Source organism: Oryx dammah, unplaced genomic scaffold (assembly GCF_014754425.2).
Source record: "Oryx dammah isolate SB20612 unplaced genomic scaffold, SCBI_Odam_1.1 HiC_scaffold_26, whole genome shotgun sequence".
Taxonomy (NCBI): domain Eukaryota; kingdom Metazoa; phylum Chordata; class Mammalia; order Artiodactyla; family Bovidae; genus Oryx; species Oryx dammah.
This window is the reverse complement of record NW_024070210.1, coordinates 30,704,334-30,725,336: the sequence shown is the minus strand read 5'-3', so window position 1 is coordinate 30,725,336 and position 21,003 is coordinate 30,704,334. Positions and strand designations below refer to the sequence as shown.

The 21,003-nt window shown below is 39.2% G+C and overlaps 1 protein-coding gene across 1 annotated transcript in view; it reads left to right on the top strand.

Moving 5' to 3' along the window:
• Positions 1 to 1,262: 1,262 nt before the first annotated feature.
• LRRC9 (leucine rich repeat containing 9) overlaps positions 1,263 to 21,003 on the top strand; it is a 118,492-nt gene continuing 98,751 nt past the window's right edge. The window contains exons 1-7 of the mRNA XM_040226333.1: positions 1,263 to 1,396; positions 10,965 to 11,045; positions 11,295 to 11,513; positions 13,244 to 13,384; positions 14,669 to 14,732; positions 15,020 to 15,090; positions 19,847 to 20,029. Of these exons, the coding sequence (XP_040082267.1) occupies positions 10,998 to 11,045; positions 11,295 to 11,513; positions 13,244 to 13,384; positions 14,669 to 14,732; positions 15,020 to 15,090; positions 19,847 to 20,029 (726 nt within the window). The 5' untranslated portion in view covers positions 1,263 to 1,396; positions 10,965 to 10,997. The remainder of the gene's footprint in view (positions 1,397 to 10,964; positions 11,046 to 11,294; positions 11,514 to 13,243; positions 13,385 to 14,668; positions 14,733 to 15,019; positions 15,091 to 19,846; positions 20,030 to 21,003) is intronic.

Genomic DNA, 21,003 nt, shown 5'->3' with positions numbered 1-21,003 from the left:
ATGTTTACAAACGGTCAATATTACAGTAAAATATTTGAAATGAAAATATAGTAAAATATCTGCACTCATATTTTTCATGAGAAAGCAGTTTTAAAATATAGTCTATTGAATGAGGCAGCCACCTGGTGACAGAAAACAGAACTTACAGACACTATTTTGCATGAACTGAACGTCATAAATATTCTACACAAATAACCTCAAAACAACATAATAGCGCCGTCCAACAGAAACATAATAGAAATAACATAGGTAATTTAAATTTTCTAATTGCCGCTTTTAAAATGTACAAAAAAAAACCCCAGGAGATTTAATAAAGTACTTTCATGTAAATCAATATATGAAAACTACTTATCATTTCAACATGTGATCAATTTTCATGCTAGGTCTTCAAAACACAATGTGTGTTTCATAGCACATCTCAGTTCAGACAAGCCACCTTTCACGCGGCTGTAGCTAAATGGCTAACATGTGGAATAGCACTTATCTAGAGAATGAAATGAGATCAGCAGTTACTTTGATTGACTAACTTAATTCATTTCTCAGCCCTCTGTTCCTCCCATTCCCTCTTTAAAATTTACTTTATTTTGTAAAAGTTTGGCCACCAGTATACTTTGGAATGCTTAAACGACCCTCAAAAGCCTGTCGGCGAACGACAAGAAGACCGTTGGAGGGTCCAGGTCTTCTCTGGAGGTCACTAAGGCGTTAGGTTGGCCTGCGCTGTCCTTCGATTTGGCTCGCTCTGCGCTCAGCGGCTTCCGGCTGCGGTCGGGTACATTCCTGGAGAGCGGCGGTCGCCGGCCTTTGGACCGAGGGGCGCGTGGGGATATCAGGGCCTGATACGGGTGTCTGGCCGCCTTGTGACATCACAGCATCATGCTTTGGGGTTCAAGTTCAGCGAGGCTCCGGGCTTCCAAACCCCGGAGATCAAAGATTTTCAGTGGGAAACAGCCGGGACTGAAAGAGGCAACGACTAGGTCCCCGCTGTAAGTCGTTGCTTCCCATGCGGGCCTCTGATCTGGCGAAGGCAGGTGAAAAGACACATGCAGAGTCTAAAGGACCCGCGGAGACGCGCGCTACTCCCCACCATTTCCCAGGAGCACCAGCGGGGTCTTCCGGATGGACCCCTACCTCTGCTGATTGGTTGTAGCTTGCCGCCACGTGATCCAGAAAAGGGTAGGCCACCACTTTCCCCGCCCCTCTCACCCCCTCCCCACCCGGAGGTCGCGGGAGGCGGAGAGCAGGTTTCCTAGGTAACCGCAGCAGGCAGTTGTGTACACACCAGGCCCCGGGAAAGGGAGGGTGTCCAGCCTGCTGCTGCAAGACCAGGATTAAGAGGCGGGAGTGGACTCTACTCTGTCTCCGAGTGCCCCGGAATCCATCCTGTCTCTGGAATAAGGTGAGTGAGTATAACCTGGTGGCCTTTGGTAGTACCTCACCTCTAGGCAAGCCCCAGGAGTCTTTGCTCCCCTCTCCTCTCTCTCTGGCCACACCCGGAGGAAGACAAGAGAAAAGCAACGTTGAGGTCAAAAGACCCTTGTAATGGTGCAGAGGAGATGATAATAATGAGAGACAGTGACGTGACTTTATCTGAGTCCGTCAGGTTTACCAGAGCAAAGCTGAAGAGGAAAAGGAGAGGGAGGGTGGCACACAGCCATCTGTGCAGCCTTTACTGAGAGAACGAAGTGCTCCTTGGACACGCTTGATACCGCTCATCTAGAACTGGAAGGGCATTTGTTTGGCGTATCAGTAATAATAGATGGATTCTGATCCCTTTATACCCAAGGCAGGAAACAATTTGACCATACAGGTCTTCTAGTTTGTAGAAAAGAAATTTGATTTTTTCACAATGATACTCTCCCCAGCTCTCATGACAGACAGGAACATGGTCCTTTGAACTCTAATTATTGTTCTACTCTGACCAGTCATGTAAAACTTAAGGTATTGGGTTGACCAGATGCTTTTGGTATCATCTTGTGGAAAACCCAAATGAATGTTTTAGCCAACCCAATATTTATACCATAGAGGACCCTGTGGCGTGACAACTAATTCAAACCATCCAATAAATTGTTATCAAATACCAAGCATGTGTCAGGCACTGTGATAGGGTAATTGTCCCTGCCTTCAGTGATATTGTAACCGGATAAGGAACAAAGAGCTGGAAGTATCACAGTACAGTAGGACAGGTGTTGTATATGTGCCATATACTGGCCTTTATTGGAACTATGAGCAGGAGAATGATTATAATACTGACAAAATTAAAGTCTTCACACAGAAGACCCTTGATTTAAATTTTTAAGGGCATATGGAGTATGCCATACAGTCAAGGGAAAGTTGGGGAGGGGAAACAGCATATGCCAAAGTACAGAAATATCCCATGCCATTCAGAGAACTATAGTTGTGACCAGAGCCTGGGATGCTCTCAGGAATTTGTAGTTGATGAGCTTGAAAAGTAGGCAGGAGTTAGAGTTTGGACACCATGAATACCTTCCAAGGGGAGTTCAGTTCAGTTCAATCGCTCAGTCGTGTCCAATTCTTTGCGACTCCATGAACCTCAGCATGCCAGGCCTTCCTGTCCATCACCAACTCCTGGAGTCCACTCAAACCCATGTCCATCGAGTCGGAGATGCCATCCAACCATCTCATCCTCTGTCGTCCCCTTCTCTTCCTGCCCTCAGTCTTTCCCAGCATCAGGGTCTTTTCAAATGAGTCAGCTCTTTGCATCAGGTGGCCAAAGTATTGGAGTTTCAGCTTCAACATCAGTCCTTCCATAGAACACCTAGGACTGATCTCCTTTAGAATGGACTGGCTGGATCTCCTTGCAGTCCAAGGGACTCTCAAGATTCTTTTCCAACATCACAGTTCAAAAGCATCAATTCCTCTGTGCTCAGCTTTCTTTATAGTCGAACTCTCACATTCATACACTGGAAAAACCATAGCCTTGACTAGATGGACCTTTGTTGGCAAAGTAATGTCTCTGCTTTTTAATATGCTGTCTAGGTAGGTTGGTCATAATTTTCCTTCCAAGAAGTAAGCATCTTTTAATTTCATTGCTGCAATCACCATCTGCAGTGATTTTGGAGCCCAGAAAAATAAAGTCAGCCACTATTTCCACTGTTTCCCCATCTATTTGCCATGAAGTGATGGGACCAGATGCCATGATCTTAGTTTTATGAATGTTGAACTTTAAGCCAACTTTTTCACTCTTTTTCACTTTCATCAAGAGGCTCTTTAGTTCTTTTTCACTTTCTGCCATAAGGGTGGTGTCATATGCATGTCTGAGGTTATTGATATTTCTCCCGGCTATCTTGATTCCAGCTTGTGCTTCATTCAATCCAGCATTTCTCATAAAGTACTCTGCATAGAAGTTAAATAAGCAGGGTGACAATATACAGCCTTGACATACTCCTTTTCCTATTTGGAACCAGTCTGTTCCATGTCCAGTTCTAACTGTTGCTTCCTGACCTGCATACAGGCTTCTCAAGAGGCAGGTCAGGTGGTCTGGTATTCCCATCTCTTTCAGAATTTTCCATAGTTTGTTGTGATCCACACAGTCAAAGGCTTTGGCATAGTCAATAAAGCAGAAATAGATGTTTTTCTGGAACTCTCTTGCTTTTTCAAAGATCCACCAGATGTTGGCAATTTAATCTCTTGTTCTTCTGCCTTTTCTAAAACCAGCTTGAACATCTGGAAGTTCACAGTTCATGTATTGCTGAAGCCTGGCTTGGAGAATTTTAAGCATTACTTTACTAGCGTGTGAGATGAGTGCAATTGTGGTGTAGTCTGAGCATTCTTTGGCATTGCCTTTGTTTGGGATTGGAATGAAAACTGACCTTTTCCAGTCCTGTGGCCACTGCTGAGTTTTCCAAATTTGTTGGCATGTTGAGTGCAGCACTTTCACAGTATCATCTTTCAGGATTTGAAATAGCTCCACTGGAATTCCATCACCTCCACTAGCTTTGTAGTGATGCTTCCTAAGACCCACTTGACTTCACATTCCAGGATGTCTCACTCTAGGTGAGTGATCACACCATCGTGATTATCTGGGTCATGAAGATCTTTTTTGTATAGTTCTTCTGTGTATTCTTTCCACCTCTTCTTAATATCTTCTGCTTCTGTTAGGTCCGTACCATTTCTGTCCTTTATTGAGCCCATATGTGCATGAAATGTTCCCTTGGTATCTCTAATTTTCTTGAAGAGATCTCTAGTCTTTCCCATTCTATTGTTTTCCTCTATTTCTTTGCATTGATTGCTGAGGAAGGCTTTTCTCTCCTTGCTAATTTTTGGAACTCTGCATTCAAATGGGTATATATTTCCTTTTCTCCTTTGCTTTTCACTTCCCTTCTTTCCACAGCTATCTGTAAGGCCTCCTCAGACAGCCATTTTGCTTTTTTGCATTTCTTTTTCTTGGGGATGGTCTTGATTCCTGTTTCCTGTAGAATGTCACAAACCTCAGTCCATAGTTCATCAGACACTCTGTCTATCAGATCTAGTCCCTTAAATCTATTTCTCACTTCCACTGTATAGTCATAAGGGATTTGATTTAGGTCATACCTGAATTGTCTAGTGGTTTTCTCCACTGTCTTCAATTTCAATCTGAATTGTCATAAGGAGTTCATCCGAGTTGATCCGAGCCACGGTCAGCTCTCGGTCTTGTTTTTGCTGACTGTATAGAGCTTCTCCATCTTTGGCTGCAAAGAATATAATCAATCTGATTTCAGTGTCGACCATCTGGTGATGTCCATGTGTAGAGCAAGGGGAGTAGTGTGAGCGAATTTCCCTTTTGGGAGGTTGCTTGCTTTCCAGGTGACTCAGTGGTAAAGAATCTGCGTGCAATGCAGGAGACACAGGAGATGTGGGTTCTATTTCTGGGTCAGGAAGATCACCTGGAGAAGAATAATGGCAACCCACTCCAGTATTCTTGCCTGGAGAATCCCATGGACATGGGAGCCTGGGGCTACAGTCCCTGGAGTCACAAAGAGTCAGACATGACTGAGTAATTGGTGTCATGGAAGTGTGGAGGATTGATTGGCAGGAAGTGAGACTGTAGGGAAAATTTCAGTTAAGTTGAAGTAATGAAAACCTGAATCAAAGCAGAAGCAATTGGATAGAGGGGAGGAAAAAAAAACTTGACAGACATTTAGCAGGTATATTTCAGGGGTACATATATGCGGAATGATTTAATGAGTGAGCAAAGGTGGGGGAAAGAATGAAAGAGTGATTGAACATCAGTCCCAGGCTTCTTACTTGAATAATTAGAACAGTGATATTTTCTCTCAGTAAATGGCTAAGCAGTTTGGCTGGAAAATATAATGATTCAGTTTTGAACATACTGAGTTTGAGACACATTCTGATGGAGCTTTCCATGTGGTTAGTTGGGTTATTGCACAGAAAAAAGGCAAGATAAAAATTAGTAATTTTTCACCAAGAAGGAAACTATTAATCAGAAAATTAGGCATTAAATAACAAGTAGAGAAAAGTCAAGGAGAAAAAATCAAACCAAAGAAGAAAACTTAGAGTCATCAGCATCGTCAGATTTCATCTCAGAGTCAAACTAAGTTAAAAGTTAAAACTTGTCCAGTATCTTTGGCGTTAAACCAATGTTGACCTGGAAAAAGAAGATGCAGTTGCCTGAGGTATCCCCACTGAGACAGCAGTAAATTGAAAACTGAATAGAGGTGCTGAAGTGTTGCTAATTACTCCCTATGTTTGCTAATGCTCTAATATGGTATTAATGACTTATATCTAAAAGTTTTTTTGGTAAAGGGGTCTAAAATCAGCTAATCATTGAATAGAGGATAGGAGAAAAATTTTTTTAAGATAGTAATGACCTAATATTTGTGTATGAAGAGAAAAGATACCCTAGAGAAGGAAAGATGTGAGTAAATGAAAAGAAGGAAAAGTTGGCAGATCAATGTTCTGAAGAGTCAGAAGAGAATGGGATGAGTACACAGGAAAAGGGATTCATTTGGGACAGGAGAAAGAATGCTTTTTCTAAGATGAGTCAGAAAATGAAATAAACACAGCTGACTCTTGAACAATCCACATATAACTCATAGTCAGCCAGCTTATCCTTCTTTTCTCCTTATCCTCAAATTCAGGAAGGCATGGACCGTGTCAGTCAGTCATTTCAGTTGCTCAGTTGTGTCCGACTCTTTGTGACCCCATGGACTGCAGCGCACCAGGCTTTCCTGTCCATCACTAACTCCTGGAGCTTGCTCAAATTCATGGCCATTGAGTTGGTGATGCCATCCAACCATCTCATCCTCTGTCATCCCCTTTTCCTCTTGCCTTCAGTCTTTCCCAGCATCAGGGTCTTTTCCAGTGAATCGGTTCTTCACATCACATGGCCAAAGTATTGGAGCTTCAGCTTCAGCATCAGTCCTTCAAATGAATACTCAGGACTAATTTCCTTTAGGATGGACTGGTTGGATCTCCTTGCAGTCCAAGGGACTCTCAAGTGTCTTCTCCAACACCACAGTTCAAAAGCATCAGAGTTCTTCAGCACTTAGCTTTTTTAATGGTCCAACTCTCATAAGCATACATGACTACTCGAAAAGCCATACCTTTGACTAGATGGACCTTTGTCAGTAAAGTAATGTCTCTGCTTTTTAATATACTGTTTAGATTTCTCTTAGCTTTTCTTCCAGGGAGCAAGCATCTTTTAATTTCATGTCTGCAGTCACCATCTGCAGTGATTTTTGGAGCCTAAGAAAATAAAGTCTGTCACTGTTTCCATTGTTTCTCCATCTGTTTGCCATGAAGTGATGGGACCAGATGCCATGATCTTAGTTTTCTAAATGTTGAGTTTTAAGCCAGCTTTTTCACCCTCCTCTTTCCCTTTCATCAAGAGGCTCTTAGTTCCTTTTAGCTTTCTGCCATAACGGTGGTGTCATCTGCATATCTGAGGTTATTGATATTTCTCCCTGCAATCTTGATTCCAGCTTGTGCTTCATCCAGTCTGGCGTTTCGCATGATGAACCATGTAGTACTGTGGTATTTACTATGGGAAAATATCTGCACATAAGTGGGCCTGTGCAGTCCAAACCTGTGTTACTCAAGGGTCAGCTATATGTTTTAAGAGGTATGGGGATTTAAGAAGTGTTTGTCTCATGCCATCATGCCATCATTGTTCTCTGTGAAAATAGGAACAAGATCATCTACTGAGTGAGAGAGAGAACTTGAGGTGAGTGGTGAAAGTTTAAAATATTCCAGATCTTGTGAATCTTAGGTCTGTATCTCTGGTCCTACTCCTTAGGCGAGGAAGTTGAAGAGGAAAATATAAAATATCTGGTTTTGGATTCAACTCAGGTTAGAGACTGTGCATTCGTAGTGATTTCAACTCACATGACCAAACAGTCAAGTGAAATCTTTCAGCAGCACTCCAGAGCAGAGATCAGAGGTGACTGGATCAATCCAAGATTTGAGATTTGAAGGATGAAAGCTATAGATGCTCCTGGCTCCCTGGAGAAACTGGAGAAGACCTGCAGTTTCTTAGATGGACAGGTCCTAAAAAGAGCTTTCCCAGGTGCAGGAGAGTGAGTACAGGCTGGGCATCAGGACACTCACCTCTAGATAGAATCAGAAGTTAGAAGCCTTGGGACCACTTGAGTTTGGAGAAAACATAGGAGGTTTGTAAATGCCAGGAAGGTCCATAATTATGTATTATTAATTATGCATAATCACATAATTCAGATGTAGTTATAAAAATTATATAATTTGAGGGTTTTAAGTTAAATTTTGTTTCACTAATTAACTATTGAATTACAACAAGGTTTTTCCTAAGTGAGGGCACTGGAGAAGAGAAGTTAAGGTGAAGTGAAAGAAAGGTTGATATTGCAAATATGCATATTTCTCTCTGAAGAAAAAGTAGTCTTTGAAAAAGAATAGATTCGTGTATATGTATAACTGAATAACTTTGCAGTACAACTGAAACTATCACAACATTGGTAATCAACTATACTTCAACATAAAATAAAAAGTTTGAAAAAAGAGAAAAAATAGTCTTCTTGAATAAATGGAGAGTTATATCTTGTTCTAAAGGAAGATTCAATACTGGAAAGGTGGAAGTTCTCCCTAAATTAATTTTTACAGTCTAATCTCAGTCAGAGTCCCAAGTGAATTTTTAAAACTAAATGCAAAATAATTATAAATATTATTTGGAAAAATAAATATGAAAGAATAACCAGGAAATTTTTTAAAAAAGAAATGAGGTAGAAATTTACAATATAAATCACGGTTATTAATACAGGGTAATACTGTAGGAATAAATAGAGCTAATGGAAAGCACAGATTAGAAATTCCCAAATTAGACTCAGCTACATATGATAATTTAGTGAATAATGAAGGGATCAGTTAATATCTTCTCTAATAGATATCTTGGGCATAGACCATAGGCTAGAAAACAGTCACTGTTTTGTGACTCTGGGGTGCTAAAGGCAAGCTTTGTTCCTTGTGTGGTGGTGGGCAGACAGGCTTTTCTTTTGGTGCTCACAGACATTAAACCAGAATGTAGGGGCCCTCCTTTACTTGGGATGCCATCCAAGTAAACTTAGGAGGCAAGATTGTAGTCTGTATCTCTATGTGGGCTTCTGATGGAGTATCTAAACTCCTTCAGGTAGTTCTTTGCTGCATGCTCCCTTGTCTGGCCACTCCTATGGTGTAATATTTGGGGATAGTCCAAGAATAGTGTAAAGAGACAGCTGCCAATTGGAAGCAGGGAAGGAATGATCAGTATTATTTTCAGTATAGACCTATCATCTAACCACTGCTCACCATCTTCACTACTACCACCCAGTTCCAGCTGCCACCCTTTCTCACCTTATTACAACTGCTTCTTGACTGATCTCCTTGCTTCTCCCATCAATCCCTGCAGTCTATTTTCAACACAGTGGCTAGGGCAATCCTTTTCAAAACCCAAGACAGCTTGTGTTATTCTTTCATTCAAAATCCTCTAATAGCTTTACATCTTATTCAAAAAGAAATCCACCCCACAGTACTCTCTGATTTCACATCCTTCCAGTTTTCCACATGCTAGCAAGGTAATGCTCAAAATCCTTCAAGCTAGGATTTAACAATACATGAACTGAGAACTTCCAGATGAACAAGCTGGATTTTAAAAGGGCAGAGGAACCAGAAATCAAATTGCCAACATCCATTAGATCATATAGAAAGCAAGGAATTCCAAAAAAATCTATTTCTGCTTCATTGGCTACATTGAAGTCTTTGACTGTGTGGATCACAAACTGGAAAATTCTTCAAGAGATGGGAATACTAGACTACCTGACCTGCCTCCTGAGAAACCTGTATGCAAGTCAAGAGGCAACAGTGAGAACCGAACATGGAACAAAGAATTGATTCAAGATTAGGAAAGGAGTGCGCAAGGCTGTATGTTGTCACCCTGCTTGTTTAACTTATATGCAGAGGACATCATGAGAAATGCCAGGTTGGGTGAAATTCAAGCTGGAATCAAGATTGCCGGGAGAAATATCAATAACCTCAGAAATACAGATGACACCACCCTAATGTCAGAAAGTGAAGAGGAACTAAAGAACTTCTTGATGAAGGTGAAAGAGGAGAGTGAAATAGCTGGCTTAAAACTCAACAATCAGAAAACTAAGATCATGGCATCTGGTCCCATCACTTCATGGCAAACAGATGGGGAAACAATGGAAACAGTGACAGATTTTATTTTCTTGGGCTCCAAAATCACTGTGGACGGTGACTGCTGCCATGAAATTAAAAGATGCTTGCTCCTTGGAAAAAAAGCTATGACAAGCCTAGACAGTGTATTCAAAGGCAGAGACAGCACTTTGCTGACAAAGATCCATCTAGTCAAAGCTATGGTTTTTCCAGTGGTCATGTATAGATGTGAGAGTTGGACCATTAAGAAAGCTGAGCACCAAAGAATTGATGCTTTTGAACTGTGGTGTTGGAGAAGACTCTTGAGAGTCCCTTGGACAGCAAGGAGATCAAACCAGTCAAACCTAAAGGATATCAGTCCTGAATATTCATTGGAAGGACTGATGCTGAAGCTGAAACTCCAATACTTTGGCCACCTGATGCAAAGAGCCGACTCATTGGAAAAGACCCTGATGCTGGGAAATACTGAGGGCATGAGGAGAAGGGAGCGACAGAGGGTGAGAGGTTGTATGGTATCACCGACTCAATGGACATAAGTTTGAGCAAACTCCGGGTGATAGTGAAGGACAGGGAAGCCTGGTGTCCTGCAGTCCACGGGGTCGCAAAGAGTCAAACAAATCTGAGTGGCTGAACAACAACATATTAAGACCAGGATTCCTATATTTTTCTAAATAGTATATATCTGGAACAATATAATGAATATATTAAAAATTAATGAAACAGTAGCCTACATTTTATTGAAGCTATGTAGTTATTTAGTATTTCATACCATTAAGTTGACTAGTTCATTTTAATAAACATTTATTGCCATGCCTATGGTATGTTACTGAGTCTTGAGGATTCTTTACTTTGCTAACTATACTTAGAAAACTGGATTCAGTTTGGGACATCACAACATAATAGAAAGAATGAACTGGAACTGATTCAAGGAAGATAAACAAGAATCTTTCTAATACGAGAACTAAAAATCATGAACTTGGGGCAAGATAAAGGTATAGATGAGAGCTGATTATGTTCTTCAAGTATTAAAGGCTCATAATGTGGAAGAAAAATTATGCTTGTTTTATTTGAATGCAGGAGGTAAAATGACAGTGAATGGGGAGGAGTTATGGAGAGACAGAATTAAATTCAGAATAAAAAAATAACTTTCCAAGAAAAATTTCAGAGATGGAATGGACTGTCTTGGGGTCCAGACATTCTTGGTAATGTACTGTTGGAAAATGTTAAAGCACAAGTGAGTAAGTCCACCTAAGTAATGTTAAGGTCCCTTTACATGATATGGCATGACTCTGGTACTTACTTCAACTTTTCTTTTTTCTTAACAGATATATTACTATAACCTTTATTTTTAATGGAAGATGATTGAATGTGAAAACATAAACCAACACAACATAATTAAAGAACTGGTGAGTCAAAACCGGGTTTCTTTTCAACTATATTTGTAAGAATACTAAATGAAACATTTTTATACTTCTCTCTGGACTTTATCTAAAGATTTATTCTATGATCTTTGGAAGTAGAGAAAAACCATATGTGTGGTACAGCTTTTCTTCTTGTGAGTCAAAATGTCATCAGTAAAACACAGTTTATAATTTCTACTATCAAAAATAATTTATCTTAAAAAGGTAATAACCCAATTTCTGTTTTGAAAACAGTGTTTATGCAATGGTTTGTCTTATGAGATGATTGGACAAGAAGGATCAGATACTTCAAAACTGGAAATGTTTTTCTCAGGGTATCCTCGTATAGTTGGATTGTCATTATTTCCTAACTTAACAAGTCTCACAATTGTTGCTCAAGATATAAAAGAAATTTCAGGACTAGAAACTTGTTTACAGCTTAAAGAACTTTGGATTGCCGAATGCTGCATAGAGGTAAGTCTAAACATAACCTTATATGAAGTATTTGTACTAAATTATTTGGCTTTGGTAAATAATTCATTGAACTATATGCTTGAGGCATAGATCAAAACAGATAAATTCATACTTGATGAATTAAACCCTTTATCCAGTAAAACAAAAGAAACATTTAAATGGGCAAAATATAAAAATAGATGTGTATAAAAGAGAAAATAGAAATAACTGAAAAATAGACACATTCTACTTTTTAATAATCAAATCAGATCAAGTAATACCCAGTATTGCTTCATAGTAAAACTGGTTTCGGAGAAGGCGATGGCACCCCACTCCAGTATTCTTGCCTGGAAAATCCCATGGATGGAGGAGCCTGGTGGGCTGCAGTCCATGGGGTCTCGAAGAGTCAGACACAACTGAGCGACTTCACTTTCACTTTTCACTTTCATGCATTGGAGAAGGAAACAGCAACCCACTCCAGTGTTCTTGCCTGGAAAATCCCATGGATGGAGGAGCCTGATGGGCTGCCGTCTATGGGGTCACACAGAGTCGGACACGACTGAAGCGACTTAGCAGCAGCAACAGTAGCAAAACTGGTTTAACACTATTGGTTGTGTGAAAATTATAACATCTGTATTGAAAAGCCATACTGCAAAATAAATCAAGAGCCAGAGATAGGTATATACCTTTTGATTCAGAAATCCCTATTCTAAGATTTTATCCTAGAGAAGTAATTAAAAGCAGAAAACTCTATACATAAAGTTATTTGTTGTAATATTATTTATAGTAGTTAGAATTTTGAGACAAATAATCATATAAGATTATTTCTAAGAAAATTATTATAAACATGAAATATTTTGTAAATATTATAATTTGAAAGACTATAAAAACATTTTTTAGATGGCTTTAAGTTTAAAAAATCCCACAAAATTGTGTAGGTATTATGATTATAACCTTATAAAATAGGTATCAAATTGATAAAAATTTAGAAAATATGAAAATTGAAAATAGTTGTATTTAAGTAGAGCAATTAATATGATTTTTTTAATTTCAGTTCATTTTGCTGGGTATTGATTTTGCAGTCTATTCTGAAAATGTGATTTTTAAAGGAAAATGTACTTAAAATGTACCTTATTGAAAGGATTCAGTTCAGTTCAGTTCAGTCGCTCAGTCGTGTCCAACTCTTTGCGACCCCATGAATTACAGCACGCCAAGCCTCCCTGTCCATCACCAACTCCCAGAGATCACTCAGACTCGTGTTTATCGAGTCAGTGATGCCATCCAGCCATCTCATCCTCGGTCGTCCCCTTCTTCTCCTGCCCCCAATCCCTCCCAGCATCAGAGTCTTTTCCAATGAGTCAACTCTTCGCATCAGGTGGCCAAAGTACTCGAGCTTCAGCTTTAGCATCATTCCTTCCAAAGAAATCCCAGGGTTGATCTCCTTCAGAATGGACTGGTTGGATCTCCTTGCAGTCCAAGGGACTCTCAAGAGTCTTCTCCAACACCACAGTTCAAAAGTATCAATTCTTCGGCTCTCAGCCTTCTTCACAGTCCAACTCTCACATCTGTACATGACTACTGGAAAAACCATGGCCTTGACTAGACAGACCTTAGTCAGCAAAGTAACGTCTCTGCTTTTGAATATACTATCTAGGTTGGTCATAATTTTTCTTCCAAGGGTATCTGCAGTGATTTTGGAGCCCCCAAAAATAAAACATAAATATTCAGTCTCCTCTTTTTTTTTTTTACAGAAAATTGGAGGTCTTCAAGAATGCAGAAGTTTAGAAAAGCTGTACTTATATTATAATAAAATTTCTAAAATAGAAAATTTAGAGAAATTATCCAGATTGGTGGTTCTTTGGCTGAACCACAATGCAATTAAATATATTGAGGTAAGATAATTTCAGTGATTTATATTTAAAGTCAGTCAGATATGCAGATGACACCACCCTTATGGCAGAAAGTGAAGAGGAACTAAAAAGCCTCTTGATGAAAGTGAAAGAGGAGAGTGAAAAAGTTGGTTTAAAGCTCAACATTCAGAAAACTAAGATCATGGCATCTGGTCCCACCACTTCATGGCAAATAGATGGGGAAACAGTGGAAACAGTGTCATACTTTAACTTTTTGGGCTCCAAAATCACTGCAGATGGTGACTGCAGCCATGAAATTAAAAGACGCTTACTCCTTGGAAGAAAAGTTATGACCAACCTAGATGGCATATTAAAAAGAAGAGACGTTACTTTGTCAACAAAGGTCTGTCTAGTCAAGGCTACGGTTTTTCCAGTAGTCATGTATAGATGTGAGAGTTGGACTGTGAAGAAAGCTGAGTGCTAAAGAATTGATGCTTTTGAAATGTGGTGTTGGAGAAGACTCTTGAGAGTCCCTTGGACTGCAAGGAGGTCCAACCAGTCCATCCTAAAGGAGATCAGTCTTGGGTGTTCACTGGAAGGACTGATGCTAAAGCTGAAACTCTAATACTTTGGCCACCTAATGGGAAGAGTTTACTCATTGGAAAAGACCCTGATGCTGGGAGGGATTAGGGGCAGGAGGAGAAGGGGACGACCGAGGATGAGATGGCTGGATGGCATCATGGACTCGATGGACATGAGTTTGAGTGAACTCTGGGAGTTGGTGATGGACAGGGAGGCCTGGCGTGCTGCAATTCATGGGGTCTCAAAGAGTCGGATATGACTGAGCAACTGAACTGAGTGACTAACTGACTGCTGTAGAGCTTAACCAGTGTCCAAGAAATATTAATGACTCATTTAATTATTGTTGACAACTAATGCATATATAGCATATTATAACATATAGAGAACCTCATATGCATAATTTTCTTTATTCCTTACACCATGTCTGGGAGGCAAGATGTTAATTCTTCTTTGAAGGTTAAAAATAAAAAGGAGGTTTGGAGAAGTTTTATATATAACTTGCTCTCTATGTATTCTTTTTCCTCCTCCTCCTCTTTTCCTCTCTACTCTGCTCCCTGTTCCCTTCTCTGTCAGTAATTCTCTCCAGCTTCCAGAGAACAAGGTAGGCTGCACTGAATTCTAAGCTTGTAAAGTAAACAGCACCTGGTGCTTGAAACACCAGGAGAGCTAACCAGCTTGCTCAGATGACTTATAAACATAGATTTTAATGATTTCTTCTAAATTATTTGTTGCCTAAATTTTTAGGGCTTGCAAACTTTGAAGAATTTAAGTGATCTCAACCTTGCTGGGAATCTAATAAGCAGCATTGGTATGTACAGTTTCACATGAAATATGATAATGTTACAATTTTTTGTTATTATAAAAAGTACAGTCTTAGATTTCTTTCTTTTATACTTTTTGTATTATATCTTTACAAAGTATTTCTAAATCTATAGTTAAAGATATGGAAATACTACCCATTGATCAGTGGTTACTAATTGTGCAACGTTACTGTTAGGAAACAATGGTCAAATACAACTCAGAAACATGACAAGATACAAATCAGGTAAAATGAGAAATTTAATTTTTTTCTCATCTTGTTTTTTTAAATTAAAGGTCGATGTCTTGATCCCAATGAGCAACTAGAAAGATTAAACCTTTCTGGTAACCAAATATGTTCTTTCAAGGTATGTTTAAGTGGAATAATTTATTTTTATTTATCAGTCTGAATCATGAGCCATCTTATTGCAGTAAATGGACTAAATATTCCCCTCTTAAAGAATAATTTAATTGTTTTGGGCTACCGAATGCTTCCACGAATTTTCACATCATCTGATAAATTGGCCCTAATGATCTGACACTATTAAAACCAAAAAATAACTATTTAGTTGGTTTTTAGGATACTACTTTCTCTTAGTTTATCTCCCATCCTTCTGGGTATACCTCTTCAGTTTTCTGGCTTTTCATTCTCTTCTAGCATCTACAAAATGGATTGTCCCAAGTTAGTCCAAAATCTTTTCTCATTTCTATCTGCATTCATTCTCGAATCACTCTAATCATCTTACAACTTTAAATACCTTTATCCACTAATTACTCCTAAATTGATATCTCTATTTTGCCTAAAAAAAATGGTAGACATCTCCTATCCTAACTCAAACTGATTTCCCCTTCACCAAAGCTTCATCTCCTGCAGCCTTCTCCATTTCTCTAAAAGGCATCTCTATTCTTCTGATAACTTAAGCCAAAATCCTTAGAGTCATTCCATGCCCCATATCCAGTCCATCCAGAGCAAATTCTGTTGGCTCTACCTTCAGAACATGTCCAGAGTCTGACCATTTTTTAACCTCCTGTATCACTGTTAGCCTGATTCAAGACACCATCTTCTTTTTCTTGCATACTGAAAAAAAACCCTCCTAACAGTTCTCCCTGTGTTTACCCTTCCCTATATTCAGTCTGTTCTTTACATAGCATCCTGCCCCTTTAAATATATGTCAGATCAAATCACTTCTGCTCAAAACCCGTCCTTGGTTTCTCATCTCTTTCAGAGTAAAAGCCAATTCTTACAATGGCCCATCAGATTCTATATAATCTAGTTTCCCTACTGTGTCTCTGACTACTGCTTCTATCACTCTCCCCTTTGTTTACATCATTCTAGCCTCTCTGGTCTCTTCACTGTTCCTTAAATATATCTAAGATAGTCACCTTAGAGCCTTTGCACTTGCTGGCATATTCTTCCCCCATATATCTTCATGGGCTTCCCTCATAGCTCAGTTGGTAAAGAGTCTGACTGCCATGCAAGAGACCTGGGTTCAATCCCTGGGTTGGAAAGATCCCCTGGAAAAGAAAATGGCAACCCACTCTGATATTCTTGCCTGGAGAATCCCATGGACAGAGAAGCCTGGCAGGCTACCATATATCGGGTCACAAGAGTTGGACACGATTGAGCGACTAAGCGCACAGTGTGCTCACATATATCTTCATAGCTCATCTCATTTCTTTCCAGACTTTATTCGAATGTTATGTGCTTAGCTATGCCTTTCTTGCCTAATTTAAATAAAATAGCAACAATCCCCTACTACCCTCTCCCAACTGGAAGCATTCCCATAATTTTCCCCCTGTTCTATTTTTCCTATTGGAACTTATCCAGAAAGCTACTAAGCTCCATGAGTACAGGAATTCACCTGTTTTATTCACTGCTATATCCACAATACTTAAAGCAGTATTTGACTTATAATAAACCTCAATAAACATTTGTGAGGCACATAAATGAGAGAGAAAAAAACAAATAAGAAGACAATGTTTATGGCATACAGTGTGGGTAAAAATATATAGCATTCATAATTTTGACAGTGTTAGAATGAAGTATGTATTCAAACACTTCCTCTAGGTAATACTGAAGAAAGGTGGGCAGATTTACTATTTAAATAATTCTGAATTGATCAATATTAAAGTAGGCATTCTTTTCCTCAAAAAAGATTATAGAACACCAAAAAGCTATAGAATGAAGCAGAATGTTTGAAGTGAAAGTCGCTCAGTTGTGTCCGATTCTTTACCACTGCATGGACTATGGCCCACAAGTTTCTGTCCATGGAATTCTCCAGGCAAGAATACTGGAGTGGGTTGCCATGCTCTTCTCCAGGGGATCTTCCCGACCCAGGGATTGAACCCAGGTGTCCCGCAACGCAGGCAGATTCTTTACCGTGAGGCAGAATGTTATAAGCACCTTAAAAGAAATTTAAATAAAATTTAATTTTATTGGTAAAATTAAAGAGGAAATATTTGATGTGAACATTGAAGGGCTGACAGAATTTCAACAGGCAATGTAGGGAGAATCTTCTGCAACATAGTTGGAAGTAGGCATTCCAAAGATGAGAAGAACCATTTGCAGAAAGAAGTGGAGGTAGGAAATCAAGGGGTTTGTCTATAGTAGCAGCAGCAATAGAAGAGGGAGCTATGAAACATATATTCAAAATGTATATATGTATACACTTAAATATTATCTACACTTAAATATTACCTACACTGATTTGTTACCTTAAATATTACCTAAAGTTAGATGACTCTGGAGTCTATGAAAGCACAACATCTCACTGAAAATTAGTGGTATGGTACCTGGTACAGATGGAAAAGGGCACACACATTTTTTTATCACCACCAGGATAGTATCTTTTTAGGGTGACTGGAAAGGTTAGACATAAAAACTCAGAATAGTAGTATTTCAGGAACATTCCTAGTATGAGAATAGTAAAAGTTGCTATGAGTTATGCTCAGTGTTTTGCTCTGTAGGTAATATTTAAGATAACAAATGAGACATGAACAGGAGTTACCTAAGGAAAGAGCATTCCAAGCAAAGGTGTGCAGGACCTAGGTGGTGGAAAGACAGTGGCAAATTAAAAAAACTAGAAATCCTCTGTCTGGAGCAGAGCGAGGGAGAGAGTATGAGTTGGGGCTGAAGAAGATAAGTGCAGAATGCTGGGAGGATGAGGTATCACCCTGCCAAGAAGCTATATAGAAGCTTATCTCACGCTGGCCTGCCATGGCAGCCTTGTGGTGAAGAGCAGAGGCTGCACAGCCAGGAAGACCTGTCATTTCTAGCCCTGCCACAAACCAGGGGCCGCGCAATACAATGGTAACGTGATGCTGAAGTGACATAATAATATAAGGTTCTTAGAATAAAGACTGAACATCACTCAATAGATAGGCTTTTTATTATTACTCTCACTGTTATAATGTTAACCTATTTCAGTCTCCTCACCAAAATAATTGGATTAAATAGGACTATTGTGAAGATTCACTGTATGGCATAAAATTAAAAAGGCTGTCTACCATAATGGCGGCTACTTCTCAAAAAAAACATTGAGCATAACTCACAGCAACTTTTACTATTCTCATACTAGGAATGTTCCTGAAATACAACTATTCTGAATTTTTATGTCTAACCTTTCCAGTCACCCTAAAAAGATACTATCTTGGTGGTGATGAAAAAGTTTGTGTGCCATTTTCCATCTGTACCAGGCACCATACCACTAATTATCAGTGAGATGTTGTGCTTTCATAGACTCCAGTGTCGTCTAACTTTAGAGTGTAGGTGAAGGATTCCTGTGTAAGACTTCCAAGTTCACACCCACCATAGCTTAGACTAATGGTCAGATGCAGTCCAGCCACACAGAAAACAGTATCTTCATACTTCAGAACTATCAATGGTTTACCTTCCTTGCCCTGCAGAATTTGGTCAAATAATTCTCTGCACAAGTCTATCCAGCAGTCTCCTTTCTAGAGAAACACTGCTTAGTGCCACTCCTGGGCTATGGGCCCAGCCATAGCCTCAGGTCCAGCCAAGGAGCCAAGTTCTTACTTGTCCATAGATAGCTGGGACACACATTGTCCACCTCCTCCTTACTGTTGATTCTGGCAGCCTGAATTCATTACTTGTTTCCTGATTCCATTTGTGCTTTATCTTCTAAATTAGAACCTCCTGATTCTTGCCTTGGATTTCCTTTAATTCTGATTCTGAGTCTCCTGACTAGCATTGCATTCCATCAAGTCGAGCTCTAACATCATACCCTCCTACCCCAGAGCCCCTAGTAATATTATTATTGAGAAAGATGTGAGGATGTCTTAGAGATTGGTGGAAGGTAATATGTTGAAGTGCTTTAGATGAATAAATGTTATTCTCTAGTGAAAAAATACTTGAAAAATGGATCAATAATTAAACAACAGACTCTGTTCCCATGCATTTTAAATGTAAAAGGCCAAAGAGTATTTACTAAATCATGTATTCCATATGATTTTAACTTCAAGGTAAAAGATGTAATTATATTACCAACCCCTACCCTTCCAGAGTCTGTGAGGAAAATGAGGGCCTTGGGAGAAAGCTAGATTTCAGATGCCCTTAATAGGCAGAAATGGAATTTATAGAAACAAAAAACCTCAAACCAAAAGAAAACCTAAAACTCAGGATCTCAGTGGTAATTATGCTAGAACAGAGGTGCCATAGTCTTTGGTGATAATCGCAGACCTGGAGGAGGCTGAGGAAAAGAGTGAGTGGTGGTCGGTGTGGGGAGGTTGATGAAGCTTGTAGGAGATCCACACCCTTGTTACTGCTGGGCATTTGTTGGCAAAGGGGCTGTGTGCAGAGAGGGAATGGGGTCTGAAGGAATAGATGGGCTCCAAGATTTCATGTGGAATACGTGATTTAGTAAATACTCTTTGGCCTTTTACATTTAAAATGCATGGAAACAAAGTCTGCTATTTAATTATTGATCCATTTTTAAGGTATTTAGCATCTTTTTCACTAGACAATAACATTTATTCATCTAAATCACTTCCACATATTAAGGTACATAATTAAAATGCATTAATTAAATTATGGGTGATCTTAAGAATTCAAATGCCTTTTTTAGAAATGGACAGTTGAAATTAATTGATTTGTTACTGTTCTAGGACCTTACTAACTTAACCAGGCTACGTCACTTAAAGGATTTATGTCTGAATGATCCTCAGTATAAAACCAATCCAGTTTGTCTGCTGTGTAATTATTCCACACATGTGTTATATCATTTGCCTTGCCTTCAAAGACTTGATACATTTGATGTGTCACCAAAGCAGATCAAGGAACTGGCAGATGTAAGTGTATCCCTAATCAGGTATCTGTGACTTAAGTTTAATTAACTGCTTCTTTCTGGCTATGTCAATGCGTGGTAGGTAGTATTATTTTGTCAGTGTTGTCACCAATTCTACTTTTGCCCAGTGAGCTGGATATTTCACATAAATGCATATAAATAATAATAATATTAGTAATAGAACCTCAATTTTGATGACAATACTGGAAGGTAAAATAATAGAAGAACATTTATAACTCAGATAAAGCTTAAAGAAGAAAATCTGAAAAATTATCATCAGTGCTAAGAATATACAAAAATTAATAAAACCTAAACAAAGTAGAAATGAAACAAGTAACTCCCTCTCATTTGGAATGTTATATATCAAAATTAGAAAATACCCATTGTTGATGGTAGTATGCCAGGAATAGGTAGATTTTAATCTAATTAAAGATGGTTTGGGGTTCTCTGTAAGTATAAGTGGATCCACCCACACTGCCAAAATCTAAGCCTCTTGATGAAAGTGAAAGAGGAGAGTGAAAAAGTTGGCTTAAAACTCAGCATTCAGAAAACGAAGATCATGGCATCCAGTCCCATCACTTCATGGGAAATAGTGGGGAAACAGTAGAAACAGTGTCAGACTTTAGTTTTTTGGGCTCCAAAATCACTGCAGATAGTGACTGCAGCCATGAAATTAAAAGACGCTTACTCCTTGGAAGAAAAGTTATGACCAACCTAGATAGTATATTCAAAAGCAGAGACCTTACTTTGCCGACTAAGGTCCGTCTAGTCAAGGCTATGGTTTTTCCTGTGGTCATGTATGGATGGGAGATTTGGACTGTGAAGAAGGCTGAGTGCCGAAGAATTGATGCGTTTGAACTGTGGTGTTGGAGAATACTCTTGAGGGTCCCTTGGACTGCAAGGAGATCCAACCAGTCCATTCTGAAGGAGATCAACCCTGGGATTTCTTTGGAAGGAATGATGCTAAAGCTGAAGCTC